This window comes from Leptodactylus fuscus, chromosome 11, assembly GCF_031893055.1.
Source record: "Leptodactylus fuscus isolate aLepFus1 chromosome 11, aLepFus1.hap2, whole genome shotgun sequence".
In the NCBI taxonomy this organism is placed as follows: domain Eukaryota; kingdom Metazoa; phylum Chordata; class Amphibia; order Anura; family Leptodactylidae; genus Leptodactylus; species Leptodactylus fuscus.
Window position 1 is genome coordinate 36,576,148 of NC_134275.1, and position 27,665 is coordinate 36,603,812.

Consider the following 27,665-nt stretch of genomic DNA (forward strand, 5'->3'; position numbering starts at 1 on the left):
GGAATATCAAGTCCGGCTCCCTTCCCGGCCTGGTCGCAGTGTGTTGATAGATCCCTCCGCTGAGGGGGGGGGGACTTATTGACGTGCCTGTCACATGAGCTCCTACGCGACGTTCGTCGTTCCATTGAGAGTCTTGACAAGTGTCAGGTTAGATGTCTCCTTATCTCCTGTGACAACTGGGGCTTTTGTCTTTCCGTATGGTGGTCGGTAAAGGGTGGGGTCACCGGAGGGGGCGCGGAAGGACACCGGTGATATGATTTCAAGATGGCTGCTGCGGAGACTGAGGGGGAGAATCGACTCTGAAAGAAGAAAACAACAATAACAAGGTGGAGAGCTGTCCATTAGGGTCCTTATCAGCGGCCTGGGCCGGAGAGGGGAGGAAGGAGGAGGTGTAAGGGGATGTGCCGCCATCTTTGCTGCTGCCTGGGTCTCTCCTCTCAGTCAGTCTGTTATAAATCTCCATATTACTTGTGTGACAAGGGGGGTGATGGGGCAGCAAGAAACTTCTATGTCAGCCAGACAGGACCTGTATATCTGACTGACTTATCGCTATACTAGAACAGCCGGCCATAGTCGCACGCACAGTAAGCATCCGCACATGGTTTTTTTTGCGTTTCTGTGGTAGAAAATTCGCCATCTTCACCCAATGACCGACTTGTTTTTGTATTTATCGGACCATCTTTAGAAGCAGCTGACGATTTTGTTACCAATCGTTAATGTTACTACGTGACGCCGATTTTCTGTGAGACCATCGCATCGTAACAAAATGTCGCATATTTGCTGACTGTGGCCGTGTCGGCTTGTATCTTAGTTATTTGATGTGGCGGCCATCTGCATGTATCTATATACTTGTTTCCATCCATTTACGTATGTCGTGTTTACATCTAACGTGTGTGTATAGGGCCAAGGTGACCGAAAACCTGTCAGGTTTTCTTAAAATTGTGTTAAACATCTGTATGTTGTTACGGCTCACAAATCGGTGTTATTTGGTAAGTACGCGATGATGTAAATGACCGCCGGCGTGCCACCAATAGTTATTTTGCCTTGCGTAGTATGAAGAATAGGGCAATGTATATAAATAGCACACGGGCGGCCATAGCAAGGGAGGAAGTGTCGTCTCTGCTGAGTCTATTCTCACCCTGTCTTCTGTTTACTACACAGGCAGAATAATCCGTGTCTCAGGAAACAGTCGACATCTTCACATCTGGGCTACCATCTTGATTCAGGATCAGTTTACAGTCCCCGGGCCTGACTCATCCCACCATTATTGTATTCTGCCCAGACCTCCTCGTTTCTGCTGAAGGATAATGCAGTGATACACGTCGACACCCTTCCCCTTGGATTTACCTTCTCAAGTCACTCAGACATGGAGACTGAAGATTTCATTCCACCTCCCGAGTGTCCTGTGTTTGAGCCCACTTGGGAAGAGTTTGCTGACCCATTAGGTTATATTGCCCGAATCAGGCCTATTGCCGAGAAGTCTGGAATATGCAAAATCCGGCCACCCGTGGTGAGTATAGGGTGGCTGCATTTCACAGCCTAAACTCCAACAATATAACTTTTCACTATAAACCTCCTTTTTTTTTTTAAATTGGTTTTTGACTAGTTTTGTTTCTTTATACTACTTCTCTTGTTTGCCTCGTTTCCCAGCAGTATTACTCACAAAAGTCATTTGTAAGGCTCTGTTCACACTGGCATTGTGACTTCCATTTTTACAGGAGCTTTTGTCCTCTGTCCGGTTGGTGGGGGGTGGGGCTGTGGGTTCTCTATGACATATGCACCAGGAGTTTTCCTAGTGCGTATGGCAAACATCGTGGTAAAGGCATCCAGGAGTGAGCCTACTATAGTCTGAAGAAGTCTAACAGAGTGTGAATAGAGCCCAAGTGTAGGTCCTTGTCTCATCCTGGTCAAATGTTTAGTTGTATAAGCTCAGGGGGGAAAATGGGTGGCAACCAATATGGCTGCCAGTACAGCTCAGCAATGCTTGTGACGAAGTTGGATTTCAACACATTTGGCCCAGGAAATGAAAATGTTGTATGGTTAGGCAGATCTGCTGGGACAGCTGAGTAATAATACCATATAAGTTGTAATGGCAGCCATCGTAGTTTTTATCCAGCTTTCCCAGACTCCCTGAAGGCTGATCTAAAGCAGTGGGGGCAGGAATTGGTACAGAATCAGGGGCACCAGCACTCTGGTATTTTGCATATGGTTTGATTCTGTTGTTACTAAAATCTTGCTGTCCACTGACCATGTAATTTTGAAGGTAGGCACCCACATAATCATGCCGTCATTGTAGGGTTGAGGCCTTGTGTGTTCATCTAAAGAGCCATATTTGTTTCACCCAGCTTTCCCAAACGTCAGATGTAACCTCTTCTACAGGGTGTATGAGAGTTGTTTAGTTGCTTGCTTCCTCTGGTGATCTAGTTGGGCTGAACCTTGGGTTTCCAGACAGGTCTGAATCCTGGGTCATGGGTTTGGACTAGAGATGAGCGAGTACTGTTCGGATCGGCTGATCGCTCCATAGAAATGAATGGATGCACCTGGTACTTCCGCTTTGACAGCGGCCGGCCGCTTAACCCCCCCGGGTGCCGGCTACGTCCATTCATTTCTATGCGAGCGTGCTGTTCGGATCGGCTGATCCGAACAGTACTCGCTCATCTCTAGTTTGGACCCAACACCCGAGTTGATTGGCCTCCTGAGTCATGCACATATACTTGTGCCGGGGAACTAGATCATTGTAACCTTAAATCCAGAACCCATGTAAAGCAGTAAGGCTGATACCTGTGAGACAGATCGACTCGGTGCTGGGTTCTGGTTCCAGTCACGTGACCCAGGGTTGGAACCAGCCTGGAAACTTGAGGTTCGACTGAAATAGAATCCCAGAGTAAGTAAATGATAAACTGTCCCTGGATAACCCGTTTAATAGAAGGCCTGAGCCTGGAGTGGGAGTATGCTGAAGGAAATGTTTCAGCATTTTAGTGGCTACTTTTGTTGCTTCCTCTCTTATCTTTGTGTAATTGCCTCCCACGCCTGCTCAGTGGCAGTCCTGACTCTGTCGGCCATATTGACATTTCTGATCACTCCTATTATCAGTAAATGTCTTCTGTGCTACCTATGGGTACTGCAGGACGGGCTGCTTGTTCTAGGCAGATCCCTTTCTTTTTTTCCTGTGACCCTACAAGACCAAACAACTCCAGGGGATGAGTATGGTACAATCCAACTCCCCTCCCCCACCTTGTAACTATTATACACAACCTCATATTGTATGACATGGCTTCTAAGTGAGAGGCTTTGTCAGCAGAGCGGCAGGAGGCGGCTGCCCTAGGCAACATGGCAGCACTATAGCCTTTCTTTAGGCCTGAGGATAGAAGCCAAGTCTTCTGACTCTAAATCACTCGAGGTTTCTCACACTAATATACACTTGTCGGTGTTAAAAACTGGATTCGAGTTGTAAAACTAGTTGTCTTGTCTAAACTACACCTGGCTTTGATGGAGGGGGATATCGTGGGGCAGATTGGTCACTGTACACAGATCGGCTCTGCTTCTGTCTATTATGCTGCAGTCACACCTCTGACTGTCCATTATCAGGCGCTTCCTGTCTCACGTAAGCAGTGAAATGTGAAGATCTGCCTTTCTGCAGTAAGCACTGACACCGGCCTACACTGAACTCATGTTGTCTTGTGTGACATCGACATGGAGTTTTGTAATGTTTGCTGTTGGGTAAAGGGGACATTAACCTGGCAATTACTTACATCCCTTTTAATGACCGTTTATCCCTTATCCCAAATATATAAAATAGGGTTTGGGTTTTTTTCTCCCTCTTATTTTGCTACTGAATAGAACACATCAGGCCCAGATTGGTTTTTGCCTTACATGGACACAATAGATGAAAGGCTCCACCCAAAGGTTCATGCCAAGATATGTTTGCTAGCAGACCATACAAACTATGGGGGAAAATGGTCATGTGGGGTGTATATAGCAAAAAATATATCTTTCATGGTCTTGTTTGCCATTATGGAGATTAGTATGATTTATAGCAACACTTCCAGAATTTCCTTGGATGTTTGTAATCAATCGTACATTGAAGGAGGTGTGTTTTTTTTTTTTTTTTTGTAAAGTGCAATGTTTTTGAGAAATTCACAAATGTTTGTTTTTTTCAACATATTTTATGGATTTAACAGAATACTGAAGACTTCAGGAATCAGGCAATAGCAAAGCAGTCTGAGGCTGAATGGGACAACATGGCGTGCTAATAAGTCCCTAAAGTTATGGCAGCGCAGCCTGAAAACTAAGTCGTGAGAACGTAGACCCTTGTGATCACAATGGCTGCTGGTTACAGTAGTGTTGTGTGCTCAGGTTTTACTGGATGCATGAGATCTTATAACAAGTTCCAGTAACTTAAATTGGACTGTTGGGGTCTTGTGGTTGTTTTTTTTTGGAGGGGGGAGGTCTAATGGTGCAGCACACTTTTTTTTTTTTAAAAAAAAACTTCTGGAAACTGAGCACCAGGGAGAGATGGGGCCTTCAAAAAATTATATATCGTTACCAATGTTCCATAATGTGACCTCAGAGAGCCTCTGATACAGGATCTAATGCTGCTGAGAACATGGTTTTCAAGGAAACAATTTTGGTCTTAAATAAAAGTTCCCCAGGCTTGCTTTGAAAGGATCTCCATGTTATCCCGTTTCATCATACACCACTAGTTGAAAAGTAGAAAATGGTTGTAATAAGCCATTTGTGACTAGTACTAGGTAGCATTTGCACATTCAGTATAATCATCCATTTCTGGATGGTTAGCATTGCTGGCCATACAACATAATGTTGGTGCTATGTAAGATATTTTCACAGCTTGCTTGCAGCGCACACCCATGCAAGTGAATGGGGCTGAGCTGCGGTACAGTCCCTGCATCATGTCTCACCACGTTGCTTTGGCCTCTTCAATGAGTACAAAGCAATCACCTGAATGTTGATTGGTGGAGGTCCTGGGGGTCCAATTCCCCACTAAGCTGATATACTTAGTATAGATCATCAATATCACAAATATTGTGACTAATGATCTTTACTTTGTAACTGGTTGCCCTTCCTTTGCGCCACAGGTATTTAAGACCATATTATCAAAGACTGCATATGTAAGATGGCAGGGAATCTTCCTTGCCTGTGATTCCCCTCCTTACTGTATGTGTGTGTATTGAGGGATTTTCAGGGGACTTTGCAAGTCCCAGAATTTGGTTCCCTTCCCTGGATTCATGAGCGGAGGTGTGAGAAGTGTTATCTTCTCAGTATAGAAGGTGACCGTACTGGATCTGGGTCACCTTTGCCTGTTGCATAAACTGGTTCAGGCGCTGTCTAGGAAGTGCTGTGCTGGCAGTGAGTAGGAGTCTGTTCACAACGCGTCTTCAGCTTCCATTTGACATATGCTAGGATAAGCTCCCATCCTCTAATGGATGGTTATAGCCCATTGTGTCTCATTGGAAAAATTAAAGATGACCGTGTACCTTAGATTTCTGAAGGACCTGGCAACTTTATAATGGTGACTGATATTGGGGGGGGGGGGAGCTAGAAGGGTGGGCATCTTGGATTCTAGCATGTGTCTCTTGTTCTCGCTGGGGTATGACAGCAGGTTACCCTCTTGTAATTGAGAATACATGCACACTCAATAAAATCCATCATGGAGGAGGTGGGCTTGAGAACCCTGACAGCTATTCAAGGTGTAGCCATCCACATTAGATGATGGCAACATAAGCCAGACCATTTTGACTGATCATGGTGGACAGACATTTGCTGTTGTATTCATTTTTTTAAATGATTGGTCAAAATCCCAGAATCCTTTGTCTCTGACTTTTATCCTGTGTATGGGCAGCTTTAGCTTGGACCTGGAAGTCCTTAAAGCTGAGGATAGAGCTGTTTATTACAGCAGTATAGTCGATCCTTCAGACCCATCTTACAGAGACTGAAACTGGTGTATATGCAGACATTTTGTTGGGATAGGCCAGTCCTCTTCCTCATCTCACAGATTTTTCTATTCCCTATAATGGAGCGGTCTGTTAGATTATCTTTCAGATTTTTCTGCATGCTACAAGCCTTGTGATCGGCAGATTTTATTTATTTTTTTTCTGATGTCAATCAGATCAATTTGCCATTTCCAAACGTCAACTTATCTGAGCAGTTACTGTTCTTATATGGCAGCAGTTATGGGGATTTGGCACTTGTAGGACTGTTTGTTCAAAATAATTGTCCTGATTCTAGTCCCATGTATGGTCGGTGACACACAAGGTACCAATAGCCACATGTAGTCTTCAAGCTGCCGCTACATTGACAAGTCAAACACCAGTTTATTTACTCTGCAGTTAAAGGGGTTGTACTATTATAGACATTTATTCCTTATCCACAGGACAGGGGATAAGTGTCCAATCACTAAGTCTCCCCTAAGACCTCCTTGTGAATGAGCGCCAGTGCGCTTTTGTGCCTGTCCTCCATTCACTTCCATGGGACTGTGGGTGCTGCTGAAGATTATAGACCTGGCAACCCCATAGAAGTGGAGGGAGTGTAGGTCACGGGCACACAAGGCGGCCTTAGAGCAGTGGTAGAAAGCCTTCGGCACTCCAGGTATTGTAGAACTGCAACTCCTAGCATGTGTACTTGCTCCGCTGTTCTTGGAAGTGAATGGAGCATGTTGGGAGTTGTAGTTTCACAGCAGCTTGAGTGTCGAAGATTGCTGACCCCTGGCCTTAGAGGAACTTTCTACCTGTCCTCTAAATCACTGAGAACCCAGAGATCGGACGCTTATCCCATGTCCTGTGGAGAAGTGTACATTACAGGACAACCCCTTTAAGTACTGGCTGTTTGGTTTGTTTAGTTGTTCCATAAAGCTGAAATTGATATAGGCAAAGATGTCTGCATCCGGGTACATTGTAGCGTCACTTTTTCATGACCGTTCATGTGACCTCTGCTGTGTGCATTGAACTTGCTGCATCATAGTGAGTAATAATGCAGGGGCTTCTGAATGACGGACGCTCTATGTATTGAATGGCTAGAAAGACCTCGCTGTGATGTAGAGCAGAGTTCAGTCAAGAAAATATGGATAGCTTTAAGCAGATGGAAGCTAAACACGTGAAAACCACCTAAGGCCGGACCCCATGTGGCGTAAATACTGCTTGTGATTCCCATCCCGCGCTTTGCAAGAAAATATGCGCAGAAGACACTCTATGGTTTCCAAAAAACATTGCGGTTTTGGAAACCGCAGCATGTCAATTATACCTACAGAAATGCTGGCTGTTTCCCCATAGGTATAACTGAAGCTGCAGCGGAAACCTCGACAAACTTTCTGTGAAAAACACTGCGGGAAAAACCACAATGTGTTGCTGCCTAGGTTTATCACGCAGCATTATTTTTGCTGTAGGACACCACGTGGGGCCTTCAGTCTCAGGTGGCGTTTACATAGGTCTCTTTATAAAGAATTTCATTCAGTTATACAGATCACCTATAAGTTATCCGCCATTATAATCCTCATGTTACAGACGTAGCAGACATGTAGGCTACTCAATACTGAGATAAAAGCAACATGTAAACCCCATCTGAAAGGGCGATCATCCTCCTGCACCACACCCTCTACTTGGGCACCCTCCACCCTTCACAGGCAATTTGGAGGCATTTATGTATTATCAGGCATTGTTTGCTGTGAGGAGTCCTATTGGGTAATTACAGAAAATTGTTATTAGAAGGTTATCTGGTGCAGTACAAAGTTGTGACACCAGGAGGCAGAGCTGCCCCTTGTGGTTTTATATAACATGGGCTTGTTTCCCCTATTAGGGCAAGTTCACACATGGTGGCCACAATAACCACAACCAGCTGACGTGGATTTACCTGATGAGCACAACCACTTTTAAATGGCTTTGGGGTCTGTGGCTGCTACATGTGAACACTGCCTTATGCTGTGTAATAAATGTTATCTGACCTGCTTGTACCAGGGTTTACACACTTTGTCCTCTTCAGAGTGCTCACCTGGGATGTGTGGAATCCACTCTGTAGAATGTAATGTCATTTATTTCCTCTTTTTTCTTAATGTGCCATTCTGTGTTTCCAGCTCATCATTGTGTAAATGTTTCATATCTTATTGCTTGCTGCTAGTAACTTTGTTGTATTCTGCCACCCCCTTCCCAATGGTTTTTTTTCAGGATTGGCAGCCGCCGTTTGCCGTTGAAGTTGATAACTTTCGTTTCACCCCTCGGATTCAGAGACTTAATGAGTTAGAGGTAAGTTATCCAGAAGATTTTTGAGGGGCTTGTTTAGGTAACACTACATAAAAGCCAATGGCTTGGTGTCTCATTGGGGCCATATTCAAACAAGTTCCTCTGCAGGTAAGACTGTTCACACCATGTTTCCAGCCTTTGTGTATCTGGGGGAAAGCTCCTAGCATATGTCTACAACAGAAAGCTGCAAAAAACTTCCACTGTGTAGGCATAGAGCATAATATTATATATTTTACATGCACTACACAGTGGGGGGAATTACATTTTCAAGGTTCTACCAACCGTTTCATTTGGACCAAATCGCAACTGCTATTATTATACTCTAAGGTCCCTTCAGACCCCAGAGTATGATGATTGGAGGCCCGGGGGAGGTGATCAAACCTGAAAACCAGTGTTTCTCACCTCTCCTGGTCTCCCTTCTGTCTCTGTCACTTCTATCTTCCATTATTGCTGAAGCCTATGGTTGGGCCTGGAGGGTCAGACGTCAAGTCTGAAGTGTCCAAGAATACAGGGAGCCACATCAAAGCTCAGGAGAGGTGAGTAACACTTTGTTTGCTCGACTCTCATCATTATGCTGTGTGGCCTGAAACCCCACAGTTTAATAGTAGTTTCTGTTTGGCCAAAATGAAACCACAGTCTTGCAAGGTTCTCCTGACTTGTACTGTAAATGGACGTGAACTAAATAATCCCATTAATCATAAGGTAAAATGCTCATTTAATCAAGATTTTTATTTGGGTCCTGATTGCCCAGGCCTAATCTTGTGCACCAGAATGGAAATCTTTGCCAGTCAAGAACTGGTGTAGATAACTCGCGCCAGCTTTCTGATGGGCGTTATTGAAAACTTGTCAGGCTAGGGCTTGCCTCCTGTGGTGTTGCCCACATTCTTAAAAAGTGGCACACTGTGTGCAGAAGGAACATGGTGCATCTATAGGGTGAAACAGGGCTGTACACCACACCTCCAACCTTGTATGCCAGAATCCTGGTGTAGGTGGCTTAGTAAATTCCCCCTGGATTGCTGTATGCTATTATATAGAATAATGTAGTCAGCTATGTTGTGTGCCTGTAAAAGACTTCTCCCAGCCCAACAGAGGCCTAAAGCACTTACAATTAGCACCACACACCTAAAATAACTCCACACTGGAACAAAAAACATTACAGCAAATGACTTTCTTTATTTGCAGTAACAGGGTTCGGGGCTTTTCATGTGAACACTGCAGAACATGTTGTGAAGTGTCCTGTTGTTTCTTTGTAATATAACTGGTCATGGGAAACCTGTAAAATTAGTAATCTCTGCAGGTGACCATAGAGGGGGCTCCTATAACATATGCAGCTCGCTGGTTTTCAGGAAGTATTATTATATGTATATTAATATCTTTAAAAAAAAAAAAAACAACCCTGTATGTCTCTGTGGTTCATGTTGACTGTCAGGGTATCAATGCCGCCGTGTTTTCACTATTCTGCTTCTTTACCTTTCAGTGGGTCATGTCCGATCCTAGGATAACGTGTTGTGTATAACTTTGGTTCTGCATTTAGCCTTTAGATTGGGCTCTTGATATAAGAAGTTTCAGGTTGTGCCGCTTATTGTGGTAGTTTGCTGCAGTGTGAGCGTTGTTTACTCTGGATACCATGGTGTTAGCTGGACTTGCTCACAGATAAGAAACCATGTACAGGGTTCCAAGAGTTGTCAGCAAATATACACTGCTCAAAAAAAAATAAAGGGACCACTGAAATAACACCTCCTAGATCTGAATGAATGAAATACTCATTGAATACTTTGTTCTGTAGAAAGTTAAATGTGATAACAAAAAAATCACACAAAAATCATCAATGGAAATCAAATTTATTAACCAATGGAGGCCTGGTTTGGAATCCCCCCCCCCCCTCATGTCAAAATGAGGCTGAGTAGTGTGTGTGGCCTCCACGTGCCTGTATGACCTCCCTACAATGCCTGGGCATGCTCCTGATGAGGTTGCAGATGGTCTCCTGAGGGATCTCCTCCCAGACCTGGACTAAAGCATTTGCCAACTCCTGGACAGACTGTGGTGGATGGAGCGAGACATGATGTCCCAGATGTGCTCAATTGGAATCAGATTTGGGTAATGGATGGGCCAGTCCATAGCTTCAATGCCTTCATCTTGCAGGAACTGCTGACGAACTCCAGCCACATGAGGTCTGGCTTTGTCCTGCATTAGGAGGAACCCAGGGCCAACCACACCCAGCATATGGTCTCACAAGGGGTCTGAGGATCTCATCTCTGTACCTAATGGCAGTCAGGCTACCTCTGGCGAGCACATGGAGGGCTGTGCGGCCCTCCAAAGAAATATCACCCCACACCATTACTGACCCACTGCCAAACCGGTCATGCTGAAGGATGTTGCTGGCAGCAGATCTCTCTCCATGGCATCTCCAGATGTCACATGTCACGTCTGTCACATGTGCTCAGTGTGAACCTGCTTTTCATCTATGAGGAGCACAGGGCGCCAGTGGCCAAGTTACCAATCCTGGTGTTCTGTGGCAAATGCCAAGCGGCCTGCATGGTGTCTGGCTGTGAGCACAACCCCCATCTGTGGACGTCGGGCCCTCATATCATCCTCATGGAGTTGGTTTCTAACCGTTTGTGCAGACACATGCTCATTTGTGGCCTGCTGGGGGTCATTTTGCAGGGCTCTGGCAGTGCTCTTCCTGTTCCTCCTTGCACAAAGGCGGAGGTAGCGGTCCTGCTGCTGGGTTGTTGCCCTCCTATCGCCCCCTCCATGTCTCCTGGTGTACTGGCCTGTCTCCTGGTATCGCCTTCAGCCTCTGGACACTACGCTGATAGACACAGCAAACCTTGCCACAGCTCGGATTGATGTGCCATCCTGAGTCCGTCTCATGCTACCACATATGTGAAAGCGCAACCAACATTCACAAGTGACCAAAACATCAGCCAGAAAGCATTGGTACTGAGATGTGGTCTGTGGTCCCCACCTGCAGACCCCTCCCCCCTCCTTTATTGAGTGTGTCTCGATAATTGCCAATTTCCATCTGTTGCCTACTCCATTTACACAACAGCATGTGAAATTGATCGTCAATCAGTGTTGCTTGGAGTTACGTTGTGTTGCTTAAGTGTTCCTTTTATTTTTTTGAGCAGCGTATATTTTGGGAGAAATTAAGGTCTAGTCGCATAGTAAGATACTTGTCATGGCATTTTAACTGGAAAGCCCCTTTAAGTTGTGCTGCGGCTTTTGAAGAATCACATCTATGCTTGAAGGGATGTCTCACTATGACAATTTGTTTGTTTTCAACCCCTGTATTTTTGCATGTCATGTGTTTGGTCTTTTTTCTCTTCTCTACCGTTTTGGCGTATAGGTTTAGAACCATTTTGAAGTTTGTCTGCAAAATTCATGTATGATTGCATAGGCTGTGTGGCTGCACACGGGTCTCTGCATCTCCATACAGTGGACACGCCACATGTTGCCGCATGCACTGCATTAATTCATTGTGGCAGCTGTATTTATGGATCATATAATGGCTGCAAATCCTGACTGTGGGTCTGATGGCTAACTGTTGGGATGGAATTTGTGATATGGTCCATATAATAAAGCCATCTGAATTGGCCCCTACAGAAACTAACAGTAAAATTGACACACAGAGGTACAGCAATTCCCTATAGAGTGCTATGGGTGCCATATAACAAACCTATACTACTTTCTGTAAAACAATGGCTCTGTAATATGCTCACGCACATGAGACCCCTCTCTGATATGTACATGTTATGTGTGCCAAATATTTCTATGGATGAACTGTGTTCCCCTTAGTGCATACATGTGTTTTGGGATTCTGATTGACTAGTGGTACAGGAGAAGCTTCGCGGTTTTCTTTTTTTTTTTTTTTTTCTCTCTCTCTCTCACAGGAGAGTGTGAATATCATCCTAAACTTTAACTTTTCCATTTTCAGGCAGAAACCAGAGTCAAGCTAAATTACTTGGACCAAATTGCCAAGTTCTGGGAGATCCAGGGATCATCTCTAAAAATTCCAAATGTAGAGCGAAGAATCCTGGACCTCTACAGCCTCAACAAGGTTGTATACCTCTCCACATGGCACTGATATTTTTTATGTATTAACAGGTTTATAACGATGGAGAACTTGCAGGACCAGTCTTGGTATACGCATATACTTTTGTGTTGCAAATCTCATGCTTATGTCTTGACTTTTTAGATTGTGCAGGAGGAGGGTGGCTATGAACCAATTTGCAGGGAGAGGAGATGGGCTCGCGTGGCACAACGCATGGGTTATCCCTCAGGAAAAAACCTTGGCTCCCTGTTGAGATCCCATTATGAACGTATTATATACCCCTTTCATATGTACCAGTCAGGAGCAAACTTGGTGGTAAGATTTCCCAGCGTTCTATACACTAATCCCATACCAAGGTATGAAACTTTTCCTTTACATTGGGATATTTCAAACGCAGGATTGTGGCGAACGACCACGATATGACAGCGAGGAAAAAGATAAGGAGTATAAACCGCATAGTATACCATTGCGGCAGTCTGTGCAACCTTCCAAAATCACCAGCTACGGGCGACGAGCCAAACGGCTGACTCAAGAGGTAAGAACTCTAGTCTGACAACCCAGTCTTCCTCCATTTGCTGACTTTCACATCTCCACGATATTCTTGTTGTCCACATTATCATGTAATACTATGATGCATTATTTTGGTTACCTTTGTCAGGATGGTGTGTGTAGGAGGCTGTGAGGAAGGCTTCACCTCCAGGTAGAGGTCACCTCTGACCTCCAGGGACTGTTTGGTCTCACTTTTTTTCCTTTTCCCTTGTTTTTGTCATCTCATGCAGGATCCTGACAGCTCAGATCCTGCCACACAAAGTTCCTCTCGGCCCCCAGAAACATCACCACCCTGGGTATATGATTTTCGCGTGTCCTACATTGCGCTTTAGCCCTATGTTTCTAATAAGTGTGTGCGAGTCACGTCATATGTGACCTTTTTTATAATGCTTAAGACTGCGTGTTTAGTGCTCACATTGTCCTGTATTGTAGTCTTATGTTTCTATCTGTTATAAGAGCTGTTATCTAACCTTGTACTATTATTTCTTGCTTGTGTAGATTTAGTCTTTAGATGCTGCTTTGGTTTCCTCTTTCTTCCTCACCAATTTTTCTGTCAGAAATATTCTCACTTCTGATTTCTCCTTTTGTCTGTAGCCAGAGCCCACCGAAGAAGATATAGAAAAGAACCCAGAGCTGAAAAAGCTTCAAATTTATGGCGCAGGCCCAAAAATGATGGGACTTGGCTTAATGGCAAAAGATAAAAACCTTCGTAAGAAAGGTATGAAGATTATTTTCCAATGGAGGAGATAACTAAATTTGGGACTAAATGGGATATCAGACACTTACTGATGCTGTCAATATTAGTGGGGTATAATATTCTGACTCCAAGCAGCCCTACTGATCAGCTGATTGCAGCATCCCTTACACTGATTATCAAGCACAGCTCCATACATCTGGTTGTGGCTGTGTGTGGTATTACAGCTTATTCCTATTCACTTGAATGGGACCAAGCTGCGACCATACTACCGAATGTATGTGCTTGATAAACAATGAAAAGGACTGGGCCACCTTTGGAATTAAATGGCTCATGTGTCTAGCTATTTGAAAAGTGGTGGGGAGGATTCTTAAGACTAGGCTAGCAATATCAAATGCAAAGAATTCTTCTTCCAGCCCCTTTATAATTGATGCATTTAAAGGGGTTGTCTGAGATCAGAAATGTGTATGCAGGTAGCAGGGGAGATGCTGAAAATAGCACTTGCATCCCTTGTTCCTGCACTCCGTGTGTCCTCTTCACTGTTTGTATACAGTGTGGTGCAGCAGTATATGTGTGGCTGTCCTGTCATGATGTCACTTCTGCAGCTGCTCTCTATACAAATATAGCAGCAGAGTGTATTGGTGACCCAGTGCAGGATACAGATAAGCAGAAGTGCTGTTATTTGCTGCATTCAAATCTCTGATCCCAAATTCCCCTTTAAGATGGTTGGTTCTGAGTTAGTAAAATCTAAAAGCCTCCTTGTCCAGGATCTTAGTCTTGTATGACAGATCAGCTCCATTCTCTAGTTATTTGGCATTGTAGACAGATCAAGCACAAAGATGACTGGCCAGCTTTGGTAATCCTTGAAATCCACTTTGCTGTTTCTGACAAAACCTGATGTTTCCCAGAGCTAGCATGATATGTGGCTTTTGCTTAGAAGATGACATGGTGTAGACATTGCAAAAACCTCCAGGTTTTGTATAGGTTTGCTGTAGATCTTTACTACAAAGTATAACCAGACTTTGTTTTTATTACAGAAACTGATATTCCTGAGTGCCCACCAACGTTGGTGGTGAAGGAGGAGGTTAACATAGATTCAAGAGAGTATGGAGAATACCATCCACATATAAAGCGGGAGAGGTCACTCAGTCCTGAACCCTGCACCAAGATGACTATGAGGCTCCGAAGAAATAATAGCAGTGCCCAGTTTGTACGTCCGCTTGTTAGTGTTAATTTTTTCTCTCAATTTTGTCTCTTAAAGGGAACCCCTGTCCATACGCCCTATTAGAGTATACAGATCTCGTGCTGTGTGAAGGGTCCTCTACTTGGCACCCACTTCCATAACCCAGAATAGAAAGCTGCTCTGGGAACCGTTGCCATGTAGGCCTTACTGGGTTACCCTTGCATAGTTGGTTGGGGTGGATGTTGAGACTGGGACTCCCAACACTAATCTGATCTTCCCCAGAGCTGCATTATTATGAAACCAGACCTCACTTGTGCTTCCCATACAGATGGATACCTACGTCTGTCGTATCTGCTCCCGTGGAGATGACGATGAGAAATTACTACTTTGTGATGGATGCGATGACAACTATCATACTTTCTGTTTGCTACCCCCATTACCAGAACCTCCAAAAGGCATTTGGCATTGTCCTAAATGTGTCATTGCAGTAAGTCAAATGGGAGAAACCTTTTTGTGTTTCCTAAACAATACATAAAATAACTTAACCCAGTTCCAAAAAATAACTTCTATACAGGATATGTAACAATTTTTTTTTTTTCTCTACCCTTTACTTCTAGGAATGTAAGAGACCCCCTGAAGCTTTTGGCTTTGAGCAGGCCACTCGAGAGTATACATTACAGAGCTTTGGGGAAATGGCCGATACATTCAAGGCGGATTACTTCAACATGCCAGTTCATGTGAGTTTGCCAGTCTAGTTTGGCGCTTGCATTGGGCACTCTGCAGGAAACCTGACAGTGATTCTGGACATGAATTGGTACAGTGCAAGGAAGTTATTGTGAGGAATTGTGGCTCATGGCGCTTTTCTGCCCCATGATGCACCACTTTGCTCTTTCGGAAACTGTTGGCCACATTTTAAGTAAATGGGTAGGGGTCTAGACTGGACAGCTTGGTCCATCAAGCTTGCTGTAAATCGCAGCATGAGACTTACTTGAAATTTCTACTAGTCACTGCTGGAGTACATTTCAGTTCTGGCACTCGGGAGCCTCCTGTGTTGTGTTAGTATTAAGATGATCCAATGATACAACCAGCACACTTGGTTTCTTGCTGCTGTTAATAATCTTCCTTGTTCCCTGCAGATGGTACCTACAGAGCTGGTGGAGAAGGAGTTCTGGCGCCTGGTGAACAGTATAGAAGAGGATGTGACTGTACAGTACGGAGCAGATATTCACTCCAAAGAATTTGGCAGTGGCTTCCCAATGCTTGATGGCAAAACCGAGTTGACTCCAGAGGAGGAGGTGATTGACATGTTCAGTTTGCGTACTTTTATTTTCCATGCCTATATTTGAGGTTTTTTTTTTTTTTTAAATCTGACTCTCTTGTTGGTTCTTCTAGGCGTATGCCACAAGTGGCTGGAACTTGAATGTTATGCCAGTGCTTGAGCAGTCTGTCTTGTGTCACATCAATGCTGACATCTCTGGGATGAAGGTGCCCTGGCTGTATGTGGGCATGGTGTTCTCTGCTTTCTGTTGGCATATTGAGGATCACTGGAGCTATTCCATCAACTACCTGCACTGGTAAGATGCAAAACCATTCATAATAATAAAGACACACACTGATGTATGTTGTTAGGGGTAACATTTTTATAGGATTTTATAAAACTTTAGCAGTTGTCCTATATGTGTATTGGATACTGATGACCTAGCACAGGGTTGGTCCACACAAATCTATGTAAAGGGTAGGTGATAAATGTGTGATATGCTGAGATCTCAGCTGATCATGAATATGTAAGAGGTACTCTTGTGTCCTGCAGCCGTGGGACGTGTGTTCTGCTATTCCATTCATAGTCTATCCATGGAGATGGCGGAGTACCCAACCACTTATGTGAACAGTTCTCAATGGAGGTTGAGACACCCAGCGTTTGGATCCCATATTCTTCCTTTTACGCAGATGTCTTGGCTAATAATCCCACTAACACCCCCCACCCCCCTTCCCCTGCACATTTTCTAGTCTGCAATTTTGAGATGACATAAACCACTACTATATTCTTCCAGGGGAGAGCCCAAGACCTGGTATGGGGTGCCGTCTTCTGCTGCTGAACAACTTGAAGAGGTTATGAAGAAGTTGACTCCAGAACTCTTTGAAAGTCAGCCCGATCTTCTTCACCAGCTGGTCACACTCATGAACCCCAACACCTTGATGGCACATGGGGTGCCGGTCAGTGATTCTCTAGACTTGTGCAATGACGTTTTCTTTTAGCATTAGATGGATTTTATTCCGTTCTTCTCTCGTCATATTAAATTCTCGTCGTCCTTTAGGTTGTGCGGACAAACCAATGCGCTGGAGAATTTGTAATTACCTTTCCGAGAGCTTATCACAGTGGCTTCAACCAGGGTTACAACTTTGCTGAGGCAGTCAATTTCTGCACTGCTGACTGGGTGAGAGTCTCATTAAAACGTTTTCAGGCTAAACCTGCAGTTTGAGCATTAAGATTGTATAAGATGTAGATCAGAGCGTCAGAATTCTTAGCCGGCTGTCCTAGCTGAATATTAAAACATAAAACCCTCCAGGCAAATGCCTGCTGCAATAACACTTAGAGTGTGAAAGTTTACCAATTAAAAGTCAATGCAGATTTATCCAAGTCAACCTCACAGATGATCTCTTCAACTTCTAGCTTACAGCCGGCCGAAAATGTATTGAACATTACCGGAGGCTCCGGCGATACTGCGTCTTCTCCCATGAAGAGCTAATGTGCAAGATGGCTGCATGTCCGGAGAGACTGGACCTCAGTTTGGCTGCTGCAGTGCACAAGGAGATGCTTATTCTGGTGCAGGAAGAACGGAGACTGCGCAAGTCCTTGATGGAGCGAGGCATTACAGAGGCTGAGCGGGAAGCCTTCGAGTTGCTCCCTGATGATGAAAGGCAGTGTCAGAAGTGCAAGACCACCTGCTTTCTTTCTGCATTGGCATGCTATAATTGTCCTCAAGGCCTTGTGTGCCTGTATCACATTGACGACTTGTGCCAGTGCCCAGCAGCCCGTCAGTATCTCAGGTAAGGCTGGCACTTTTGTGCACTTCTAGTAAGAACCAGTTGTGTCTGGTTTACAGTGGAAGTCACATGTCCTGTAGTGAATGATAATATTTGTTTTAGGTACCGCTACACTCTTGATGAGTTGCCAGCCATGTTATACAAGTTAAAAATTCGGGCTGAATCCTTTGACACTTGGGCAAACAAAGTAAGACGGGCCTTGGAGCTTCAGAACGGTGCTAAAATAGGTGAGACTTTAACAGCTCTCTCAACTGTGGCTTCTGCTACGTCTTCATTGTATTAAACTGGCTTGGGGTTGTTTATCTTTAGCAGAACTGGAACAGCTGCAGGTTCTTGCAAAAGAAGCTTCTGACAAAAGGTTTGCGGAGAATGAGATGCTTCATGAACTAAAAGGCACTATTAAAGAGGCCGACTCTTGCATCAGTGAGGCCCAGAAGGTTCTTGGTGCTCCTCAGCCTTCAAGGTTTGTATCAGAAGTGCAGTATAAGGTTGGAGATTCTTTTTTTTTTTTTTTTTTTTCTGAGCCAAACTCAGAAGAGTACTTAGTAGGGTTATATAGAAATTTTTGCTGCATAGCCATAAAATTGCATTACTTCACCCATTCGTTGATTGGTGAAGTGATGCAGCTTGCATAGACTTCATCTTCTGTTTCAGGGACCACCTGAGGTGCTAAAATTAAGAGATGCAAGCCATTTCATGACTGAGCCCTATGCTACTTGTGTATGCCCCTAGCTCAGCATATCAGGGTAGGATGCTGTACTTGCCTGTTGGTATATGTATTACATTGTATTTTTTTTATATATTAGGACTAATTCTACAGTAGTGTCTCTGGACAGTTTGCATAAGCTCATACGACGTATCCAAGCTCTTCCATGTGCCCTGGATCAGCTGGCGCCACTACAGGTGATTATAAAGTCATCCTTTCTTCTAGGTTCATACAATGTTATGCCAGTGATGTGCAGGATGTTATATCTGCGTTAAATCTTCTCAGGAACTTCTGGAAAAGGCTGAGGTATTACAAAAGGAAGCAAAGAATTGCTTACAGTCTCTCCCAGACAGTGCGCCCCAGATGCAGGAGTTGTTGGAGCGCTGTGATGCTTTTGGTGTGCAGTTGCCTGAAGCTGTACAGCTGGCAAGGCATTTGCGTCAAGGGCAGTGGTTATCGCGGGTACGAGCAGCCCTCGTTGCAGGACGTTCGGGCACGCTCCAGGAGATGCGGGCATTGTTACAAGAAGCTGGTGAAGTGGCTGAAAGCCCTGCAGTGGAGAAGGCTCGTAGTGAGCTGCAAGAACTCATCTCCATTGCGCTCCGCTGGGAAGAAAAGGCTCAGATGTGCTTAGAAGCAAGGTGATGTTTCCTCTCTAGTCACCTGAAGAAAACCTCATTCATTGTCTTATTAGTTCTCTTGTGTTGATACCAAACATCTTGATGGTTATCTCTGTAGGCAGAAGCATCCGCCTGCAACTCTTGAGGCAATCATTAAGGAAGCGGAGAACATTCCAGTACAACTTCCCAATACAATAAGTTTAAAGGAGGCCCTCTGCAAGGCCCGAGCCTGGAGTGCCGATGTGGACGAGATTCAGGTCAGAAATAGTTCTTATATTGGATGATTCACAGTCTAGTGATTTTCTTAGTTATCTGGGTTCTCCAGAAGTCTCTTTAGATTGGCGCTATACCTAGGAGATTCAGGCTGGTATAACCAGGTCTTGAGATTGGAACCAGCTCCTTGCCCCTGGGTCCCTAAACCCTTTCTTATCACGATTTACTTGTATGGGCTTCTCTTACTATAGTCGTCAGCTTCTATAGTGCAGATAGCTTCCTGTGAACACTGGGAAAGTAGGTGGCAGAGTGACCCAAAAGCTAGTTTTGATGACAGAACCAGAGAAAGCTGGAGTGGGGATGTCTCAGCCTAACTAACTTCATTAGAACTCGTACATGAGATCCGTATCCGTTCCTGACTGGCTGTAACCTCCTAATAATTCTGCTGTGCCATTCGGGGACTTTAAGACTGGTGTAGTCTATGCTGTGTGTGGCAGCAGCAGGGGACAGACAGGCCTGACTTATGTATTTCCTTCAGTAAACAATAAAAATGGTCTCTTACAATTCCCTCAGTGCATGTGAGTCACACTCTCATTTTATCATCAGTGATCTCAGGACCGCTCCATTGTGGAGTACACAAGTTGCCAAACACTGACCCAATAAGACATTTGTTCTGTTCACGTTCTTGTCTGTAAATCTCCACAAGTTGTATTGCTGAGATCATGGAGGGTTGGATGAGCACCCCAAAGTATTCTGGTATCTGACCCTACATACAGATCCCTGCTCTTCTGACCTCTTTGCATGCTTTTTATAGAATGGAGATCACTATCCCTGCCTCGATGACTTGGAGGGACTGGTTGCTGTGGGTCGAGACCTCCCAGTGAAAATGGATGAACTTCATCAATTGGAAGTGCAAGTGGCCGCAGCTCATTCCTGGCGGGACAAAGCAACGAAAACCTTCCTGAAGAAGAACTCTTCTTATAGTCTTCTAGAGGTGATTAATGTGAAAATAACCCTGGCTCGTGTCCAGTGTCTTATCCTCACTGTCAAGGAGTCAGACATTGATGGCCTATCCTTAGGAAGCTTTCAGTGTTGTATGCCTAGGAGCCAAAAACATGGGGCCCCTGCTGATCAGTGGAATTTGTTGAGTCTTGATTTCTATTTTGCTTAGTGGTAGAGGTCCCAGTGGTCAGACCCCACCACATCTAAGGATGGGCTACCATCCTGCTAAAGAATGGGAACAGATGTCCTAGTAGGGTGAATGGAGAAATAGGATGGTGCTGCGCCCTGTCAGAAGACAAACACTATTTGTTACTGGTCCTGGTGCTACATGTTCAGTTTCTGCAATATTGTGCTGAAATTGTAATACTGGAATAAGTGCTTGTGACCATTTGGCGGTGGGCTTTAGCCATATCTATTCCAAGCGCTGTCGGGTTTGAGCAGGCAAGCATTGCTTACAAAGCAGCAGAATAGGAATGAGGAGATTCCTCCCTAATCTCTATAGTGAATGTTCTTGCTCTTTTTGGCTGCTGTGCTAATCGTACGTCCCATCATGCTAAGTGTCTTCTAGAACTGAAAGGTAGGGCAAGACTAAATGCCCAACTGTTTTACAATGTGGAGAAGCCCCCTACACCCTGTCCCTGCCTGCAGACAGTCCAGCTATTTTACAATTATCTTGCACTGTTTTCCTGTAAGAAGGTAACTTGTCTCTTCCTATTATTGCAGGTGCTGTGCCCAAGTGCGGATGTTTCTTCAGGTACTGGCAAGAGGTCCCAGTGGAGGAAAGAGCGAGAACATGGCTTGTATCGATCTGATATAGAGAGCCTGGGGCTGTCCGCACAAGATCTGCGGGATCCTGGGTGCATTGTAAGTAAAGGTGGCCATACCTGTGCATATGTATGTGTGTGTGTCCATAGACAAGAGGTAGCCAATGACTCTGAAACCCTCAAGTTTAGCACAGTTTGGTGTGTTGTGTGTCTTTTTGTTTTTATTTCTCTTCTCTCCATTTGTACCCTGCCTTAGCATAGCTAATAATCTTATTGGCTCATGTCTGTCTGTTCAGGTCCTGGCCTTTAAAGAAGGAGAGCAGAAGGAGAAGGCAGGAATTCTAAGACTACGGACTATGAACTCCTCGCTGGAGAGAGGTTGTGTCTGCGTGTGTGGAGAACCTCCCGGGGAGCTTATGCTGCGCTGTGAGCTTTGCCAGGACTTGTTTCATGGGCTGTGTGTACCTGGGCCCAGACTTTCTTCTCATCGTGTGGCACATGCTTCGCCATCTCTGGCATGGTGGGAATGGGACAGTCGGTTTCTGTGTCCACTCTGTGTGCGCTCACGGCGGCCACGGCTTCAGACTATACTTTCTTTGTTGGTTGCTCTTCAGAAACTGTCAGTGCGCTTACCGGAAGGAGAAGCACTACAGTGTTTAACTGAGAGAGCAATGAGCTGGCAGGATCGAGCGCGCAGGGTACTGGCAACACCAGAAATAGCCAACGCTGCTACAACACTGGCGGAGAGAAGACAGCGGTTACAAAATTCTAAGGACCCACAGGCACTAAGGGAGACGACACGTAATGAGCAGAACCCTGTAAGTCTTGTGGAAATGCTTCAACGATTTCATATTCCAGGAATCCATAAACTTCAACTACAACTCCCAGCATGCTCCAGTCACTTCTGTGCAAGTGTGCATGCTGGGAGATGTGGTTTAACAGTTGGATTGCATCATAAATTGGCATAAAACAGATTTTATCCTCTTGTGTCGGCTGAAACTACACAATGAAACCTGCAACAAAAACCTCCATGATTAGATGCAGTTCTCGCTGTTAGTCGGTTGTCTTTTTATCTGCCGTTCAGCCCTGAACTCTTGTGGTTCAACTCCAATGGTTAAAAAATCACTTTGCATCTGCACCAGGTCTCTGTGCCAGAGCTGCAGTAGTCCAGGACAGGAGGGTTTGTCATGGGGACATTTATGTAGAGACCCAGCTTTAAACATTGACTATTTTAATATACCACCTGTGCTAGTGTCTTACATCTATAGTGAACAAACTCTAGGCACCTACCTTACCGGGTATGTAGGGTATGCACAACCCCGATAACCACCTTTCCTATGGCATTAGTGGTGTCTTTTTAGTAGGGTTTTAAAGGGCTTTCCGGGTCACCATATTGGCGGTCTATCCTATATCCCCATCAGCTATGACATCCGTGCGAGTGCTGCATCCTTGTTCACACTGCATGCCATCTACATAGCAGCTAAAGCTGCAGCCGCTACTATGGAATATTCTCCTGATCTATTTGGGTATTTGACACCCTGTTCTGTCAGTATGGAGAGCCAGATGCCTTATGTTTTGCATGCTTAAAAAAAACTTTCCTACTTCTGCCAGCAGGGGACAGTGTTGTATATAGTTGTATCTGAATCCTGAGTACCAAAATTGGAGTATTGCCCTATAAACTGACTGTAGGACTATTCTAATGAATGGAGTGTTTTCAGCCAGAGGGGCGTCAGTCTTCACTTTGCTTTTTCTGGATGCCGATGGTTGACAGATTCTCATGAATTGGAGATTTCCTTCATTTAATTTTAGTTTTGTGCTGAGGATTTTAAAAGACTTGTGGGTTCTCTCTTCCAAGTATCTGCCCACAATGTACCATTTCTGCATTAGTACGAGCCAACTATTAGAGAGGCGTGGTCACTCACGTAAAAGGAAGTAGCCCTGTGCCCTGCAGAGTACATAGGAGGGTACTGTCATGCAGCATTGCCCAGCTCCGGACTCCACTATAAACATGCACCCTTGACTTGGCTGAGTGTGCACATGCTCTAGAAGAGAAGTGAATAAGCCTCTGCCCGACCCTTTACCTTTCCCTAAGAACAAGGAATCCATCGTCCTCTCACTAATCTACATTTCATGGTTATGTCTTCCTATACAGGTTCCCCATGAAAATGGAGATGGTCATTCAGAGAATGGCACGTGTGTGATGCCAGGTAACCTAACTCCATGGGACATCTGTGATCATGTGTCAGTGTCAGATGTGCCCTGGGTTGACTGTTCCCTCCTTCCAGATCTAGATGCCATGGCAGCCCTGCTCCCACGTATCGACAGGACGTCAGTTCTGGATATTTCTATTGGGTCTCGAGCTTTGCTGGAGGACCTCATGTTGGAAGGGGACCTACTTGAAGTGACACTTGAAGAAGAACTTACTATTTCGAGGCTACTACTAGCATCACAGACGCCGCCGGTGGAGAGACTGCGGACATTGATAGAGGTAATAGAAGTCTTTATATGTAGTGTAGGGTCATATACTGCAAAGACTTACTGATAGGGGATCTACAGTCCTATATGGGACAGTAACAACGTCTGTAAAGCCTCTGCAGAATATGATGGTGCTATACAGGAAAAAAATAAAGTGTCTGTGTAAAGTGATATATAAAACATGCTCACTTGGATTACAGGACTGGCTTTTGCGTAATGGACCTGGCTACTGTCTTGTCCTCTAAATTTAAAAAAACATTCAGTGACCCAGCTTCGGAGTTATACATGACGTTCAGCTCTGTCCCTTTACACTACTTGATGGGGAGTCAGCGGTTCTAGGAAGCACTAGAGGTAGTTTGTGGCCCTGTATAGTTCCCTAAACCAGTTTTGGGGCTGCACCCCCAGTGTCTCCATGAGGCTTACACATTCAGCGAGAGTTCTGTGTTAGTATTGACCTTTCTGTGCCACAAAGGATTCCCAGGCTTATTTGTCTCTGTTCCCTCACAGATAGAACGGTGTGAGCGAAAAACCAGTCGACTGAAAGGAAAAGACCATGAAAAGAAGAAAAAGAGAAGGAGTGAGAGGGCAGAAGGAGGTTACCTGCCCCCAACACTCCAGAAAGAGGAGCTGGGACCAAAGAGAAGCCGCAGCGACCGATCTCAGGACCTGACGGCAGAGAAGGAGAGTCCGAGGAAAGTTGGTGCTGAAAGTAATCAGAATGGAGAGGTGAGAAATGCAGCATCTTAAGATCTCTCATTGTACATGAACCCAAGTAGGCCAAGACGGTGACCATTTGTGTATGACACGTAGAAGAGGTCTTTGTGAACGAGTCCAGGCAGCAGGTGCAGGGTCTGTGGTCCGGGCCCCCTGTTAGTGGTGGTCTAATATGTCCTTTATGGAGGTGATGCTGTACTAGATAAGATTGGATGGCTTCATATCTAGGCTGTGCAGTGCACAGAGGATGGGCCATTCTGGATACAACGGAAGCAAACACTCAGCTGTACGAAGTTATTGCAGTGCTCTGTCTGAATGTAAACCAGAATGTTCATTTACTGACTGTAAGCAGAGCAGTTAGTGAGGGAATGGTCCACAATGTGAATGAGAACCTTTCATTATGAAGAGGGTGAACTGTCTGCAGTGTCTTAAAACTTCTGCCATATAAAAGCCTTAGATGGTCTGGACTGAGACCTCCCCCTTTCCCCCCAGATGTGCTCCATCCGATGTCCTATTGTCGTCCCTGACGAGGAGGGGCTCGTGTATAGTCTCTATAGCTGGTATATATGTGTGTACATAACTCTGGTCACTGTCACAGCTGCATGCACTTCTGCCCTGTAGGTGGCGGGTCTCGCACTCACTCTCTGGTCACTCTTACTGATGTATCCCAATAATATAAAAAGCACCAACTAAGTATCAATGTATAAATAACACAAAAAATTCTTTTGATTTTAAATCTAAATTTATTGTTACAAAAATGTTTTTAATTGTAAAAAATATTGGTATCAGGAAAAAACAAACACATAAAAACATTTAAAAACACACAAGAGTGGAGGTCGCACTGGACTGAGCAGCTCCAGCAGGTGTATAATCTGCTAGTGGTGTAGGGGATGAGAACAGCCACAATTAATGTGTGTATAGAGAGGCCCAGTATTTTGTATATATAAATGTAAATAGGCTCCTATTGCCCACAATATCACAAGATCAGGGCACTTAATTGAAAAATATCTGTAGCATTGCAAAAATCATACCCCTATCACCACTATATAGTAAGAGCATATAAGGTAACAGAACCAATGTAAAGTTACACACACATGCCAGTATTACATAAGCCAACCTACATAGGACAAAATGTGAAGCATATACATAAACCACTGCTCACCAGCTGCGACCTCCACTCTGAGCCCCCTGAAGAAGCAGGGGCGAAACGGTCCGTCGGGGCTCAGAGTGGAGGTCGCAGCTGGTGAGCAGTGGTTTATGTATATGCTTCACATTTTGTCCTATGTAGGTTGGCTTATGTAATACTGGCATGTGTGTGTAACTTTACATTGGTTCTGTTACCTGATATGCTCTTACTATATAGTGGTGATGTGGGTATGATTTTTGCAATGCTACAGATATATTTTTTCAATTAAGTGCCCTGATCTTGTGATATTGTGGGCAATAGGAGCCTATTTACATTTATATATACAAAATACTGGGCCTCTCTATACACACATTAATTGTGGGTGTTCTCATCCCCTACACCACTAGCAGATTATACACCTGCTGGAGCTGCTCAGTCCAGTGCGACCTCCACTCTTGTTGTGTATTTTTAAATGTTTTTATGTGTTTGTGTTTTCCTGATACCAATATTTTTTACAATTAAAAACATTTTTGTAACAATAAATTTACATTTAAAATCAAAAGAATTTTTTGTGTTATTTATACATTGATACTTAGTTGGTGCTTTGAGTTTTTGCGGGTATCTTTGTTTTTTATCTAGTATTGAGATTGCTTTGGGTTTGGTATCCCAATAATATGTCTGTCCCAGTAATGGACCAGGCACTGAGCTCTGCAGAGATGTGACCCTGACTCCATCTTCTCTTCCTCCCTAGCAGCGCTTGTGACATTCGGCGTGATGGACCTGACACTATACGGATCAGGACAGTGACACTCCCCACCAGACCTGAGTAATACCTCGCTGATGAATAAGGCGGCTGCAGGGGTGACCAGACCTAGAATCCCCTCTACCTCTTACTCAGCATTCTCTGTTCTACACACTCGTCTCCTGGAAAAGGAGGGGAGAACTTCTTCTTCTTTCTGGGGACACCGAGTGGAAGCCGGTGCTACTTCTTCAAGACAGATGGCAAAATTCTGCATAAGACTCCTCCAGGATCCCAAGAACATCTCTTCCTCTGACGTCAAGCAATTTACTCCACTTGGAGACAAGATGCAAATTCTGTCAAGTTTTCTCCATGGATCCTGCAGGGCGAGGTCGTGTCCTGGCCAGCACATGCAGCTCAGCCTTCTGGACTGGGGTCACATACGTGACCAATGCCAGCATCTGGTGCGGTGCCGGGCGAGGGTCTTGTCAGTAAGGAAGCTATAACAGTGGTTGGGGGTGGGGGCACACCTTTTATTTATTCCCTTCTCCTTGTGGTTTCTAGTTTCACTAACTGCCCTGCTTCCTCCTGTTTCCCTTGGATAGTTCAGGATCCAGGGGGCGCTCTGCACTTCCCATCCCTGTAAAACATGTTCACTTTGTTGCAAACACTTTGTTTAAGGAAAAAAAATAATTTCTAGAAAATGTAAAATGGAAAAAAAAAAAATTCCCTGAAGACTCCGTTCTGGAGAGTTATCTTTTCTGACATGTAGAAATAAAGGTAGAGGTTTTTTTGGACGCCGTGTCCCGGTTTGCTCCTAAGCTGTGTTATACCTCAGTATTGCAGATACAGTTTATTTTACAGAAGTTATGTTTGGCGCCTCGGGAGACTTTGGGTCATGTTAGTTGGGGTTTTTTGTTAGGGTGTTTTTTTATTTTATTTTTTTTCCCCACCCAGAAAGATTTAACTTATTACCGTCCTATGACTGGAAGTATTTGCTCTTTGTTAGGTCCAGGTAACTGGTAATAATGTCCTTACGAGGTGGCGCTTTGGATATATTACATTTTTTTTAATTTTTTTTTTTTTTTTGTTCAATAATTCATAAAGTTCTGTCAAAATCACTTTGGTTTCTTGAATGGTCCGTTGTCCTAAAAATGCGGTTTTGTTGACAGCCTTGTTGTTGGTGCTGAGAAGTTTCTTTCCATAGGTCTACAAGACTACGTGAAGGTAAGACATGAAATGAACATGTAGAAGCCTTACTAGGTAGCATGTGATGTCGCTTCAGGGAAAGTCAGGTGCTTACCCAAGGGAAAGATAAAGTCCTACCTATGGCTACCACTAGAGGGAGCCACTTTATATACTTCATACCTAAGGCCCCACATTGCGGAAGTGCAACTTTATTTGGTGTGGTTTTTTGAGCCAAAGCCAGGAGTGCTTTGAGCAGGAGGTGGAAGTATAAGGACTTCCTATATAGTTCTGATTCTATTTGTAGCCATTCTTGGTTTTGGCTAAAAAAAAAATGCAACAAAAAA

At 44.5% G+C, this 27,665-nt stretch overlaps 1 protein-coding gene across 10 annotated transcripts; it reads left to right on the forward strand.

Moving 5' to 3' along the window:
- On the forward strand, positions 1–27,186 carry LOC142184547 (lysine-specific demethylase 5C-like). Of its 10 annotated transcripts, none has more exons than XM_075259470.1 (28): positions 1–147; positions 1,162–1,510; positions 8,175–8,252; positions 12,187–12,309; positions 12,448–12,618; positions 12,701–12,838; positions 13,083–13,148; positions 13,447–13,570; positions 14,584–14,768; positions 15,058–15,216; positions 15,347–15,466; positions 15,866–16,024; positions 16,122–16,303; positions 16,781–16,943; positions 17,045–17,164; positions 17,401–17,777; positions 17,877–18,001; positions 18,084–18,237; positions 18,581–18,677; positions 18,766–19,121; positions 19,219–19,357; positions 20,128–20,307; positions 21,039–21,179; positions 21,376–21,897; positions 23,232–23,286; positions 23,365–23,567; positions 24,062–24,280; positions 26,146–27,186. In XM_075259470.1, the coding sequence occupies exons 2-28, from the start codon at positions 1,367–1,369 to the stop codon at positions 26,155–26,157; spliced, it is 4,512 nt and encodes a 1,503-aa protein (XP_075115571.1). In that variant the 5' UTR covers positions 1–147; positions 1,162–1,366; the 3' UTR covers positions 26,158–27,186. The 10 variants fall into 10 exon arrangements, with proteins under 10 accessions (XP_075115571.1, XP_075115570.1, XP_075115569.1 ...); XM_075259469.1 differs by lacking the exon at positions 1–147 and adding an exon at positions 156–389; XM_075259468.1 differs by lacking the exon at positions 1–147 and adding an exon at positions 156–326.
- The last annotated feature ends 479 nt before the right edge of the window (positions 27,187–27,665 follow it).

Bases quoted from the DNA above. Each gene is read 5' to 3' on its own strand.
- LOC142184547 (XM_075259470.1), top strand. From the start codon at position 1,367: ATGGAGACTGAAGATTTCATTCCACCTCCCGAGTGTCCTGTGTTTGAG. The intron at 18,678-18,765 runs GTGATTATAAAG...AAATCTTCTCAG, and splicing joins ATCAGCTGGCGCCACTACAG to GAACTTCTGGAAAAGGCTGA. The intron at 23,287-23,364 runs GTAACCTAACTC...CCCTCCTTCCAG, and splicing joins TGGCACGTGTGTGATGCCAG to ATCTAGATGCCATGGCAGCC.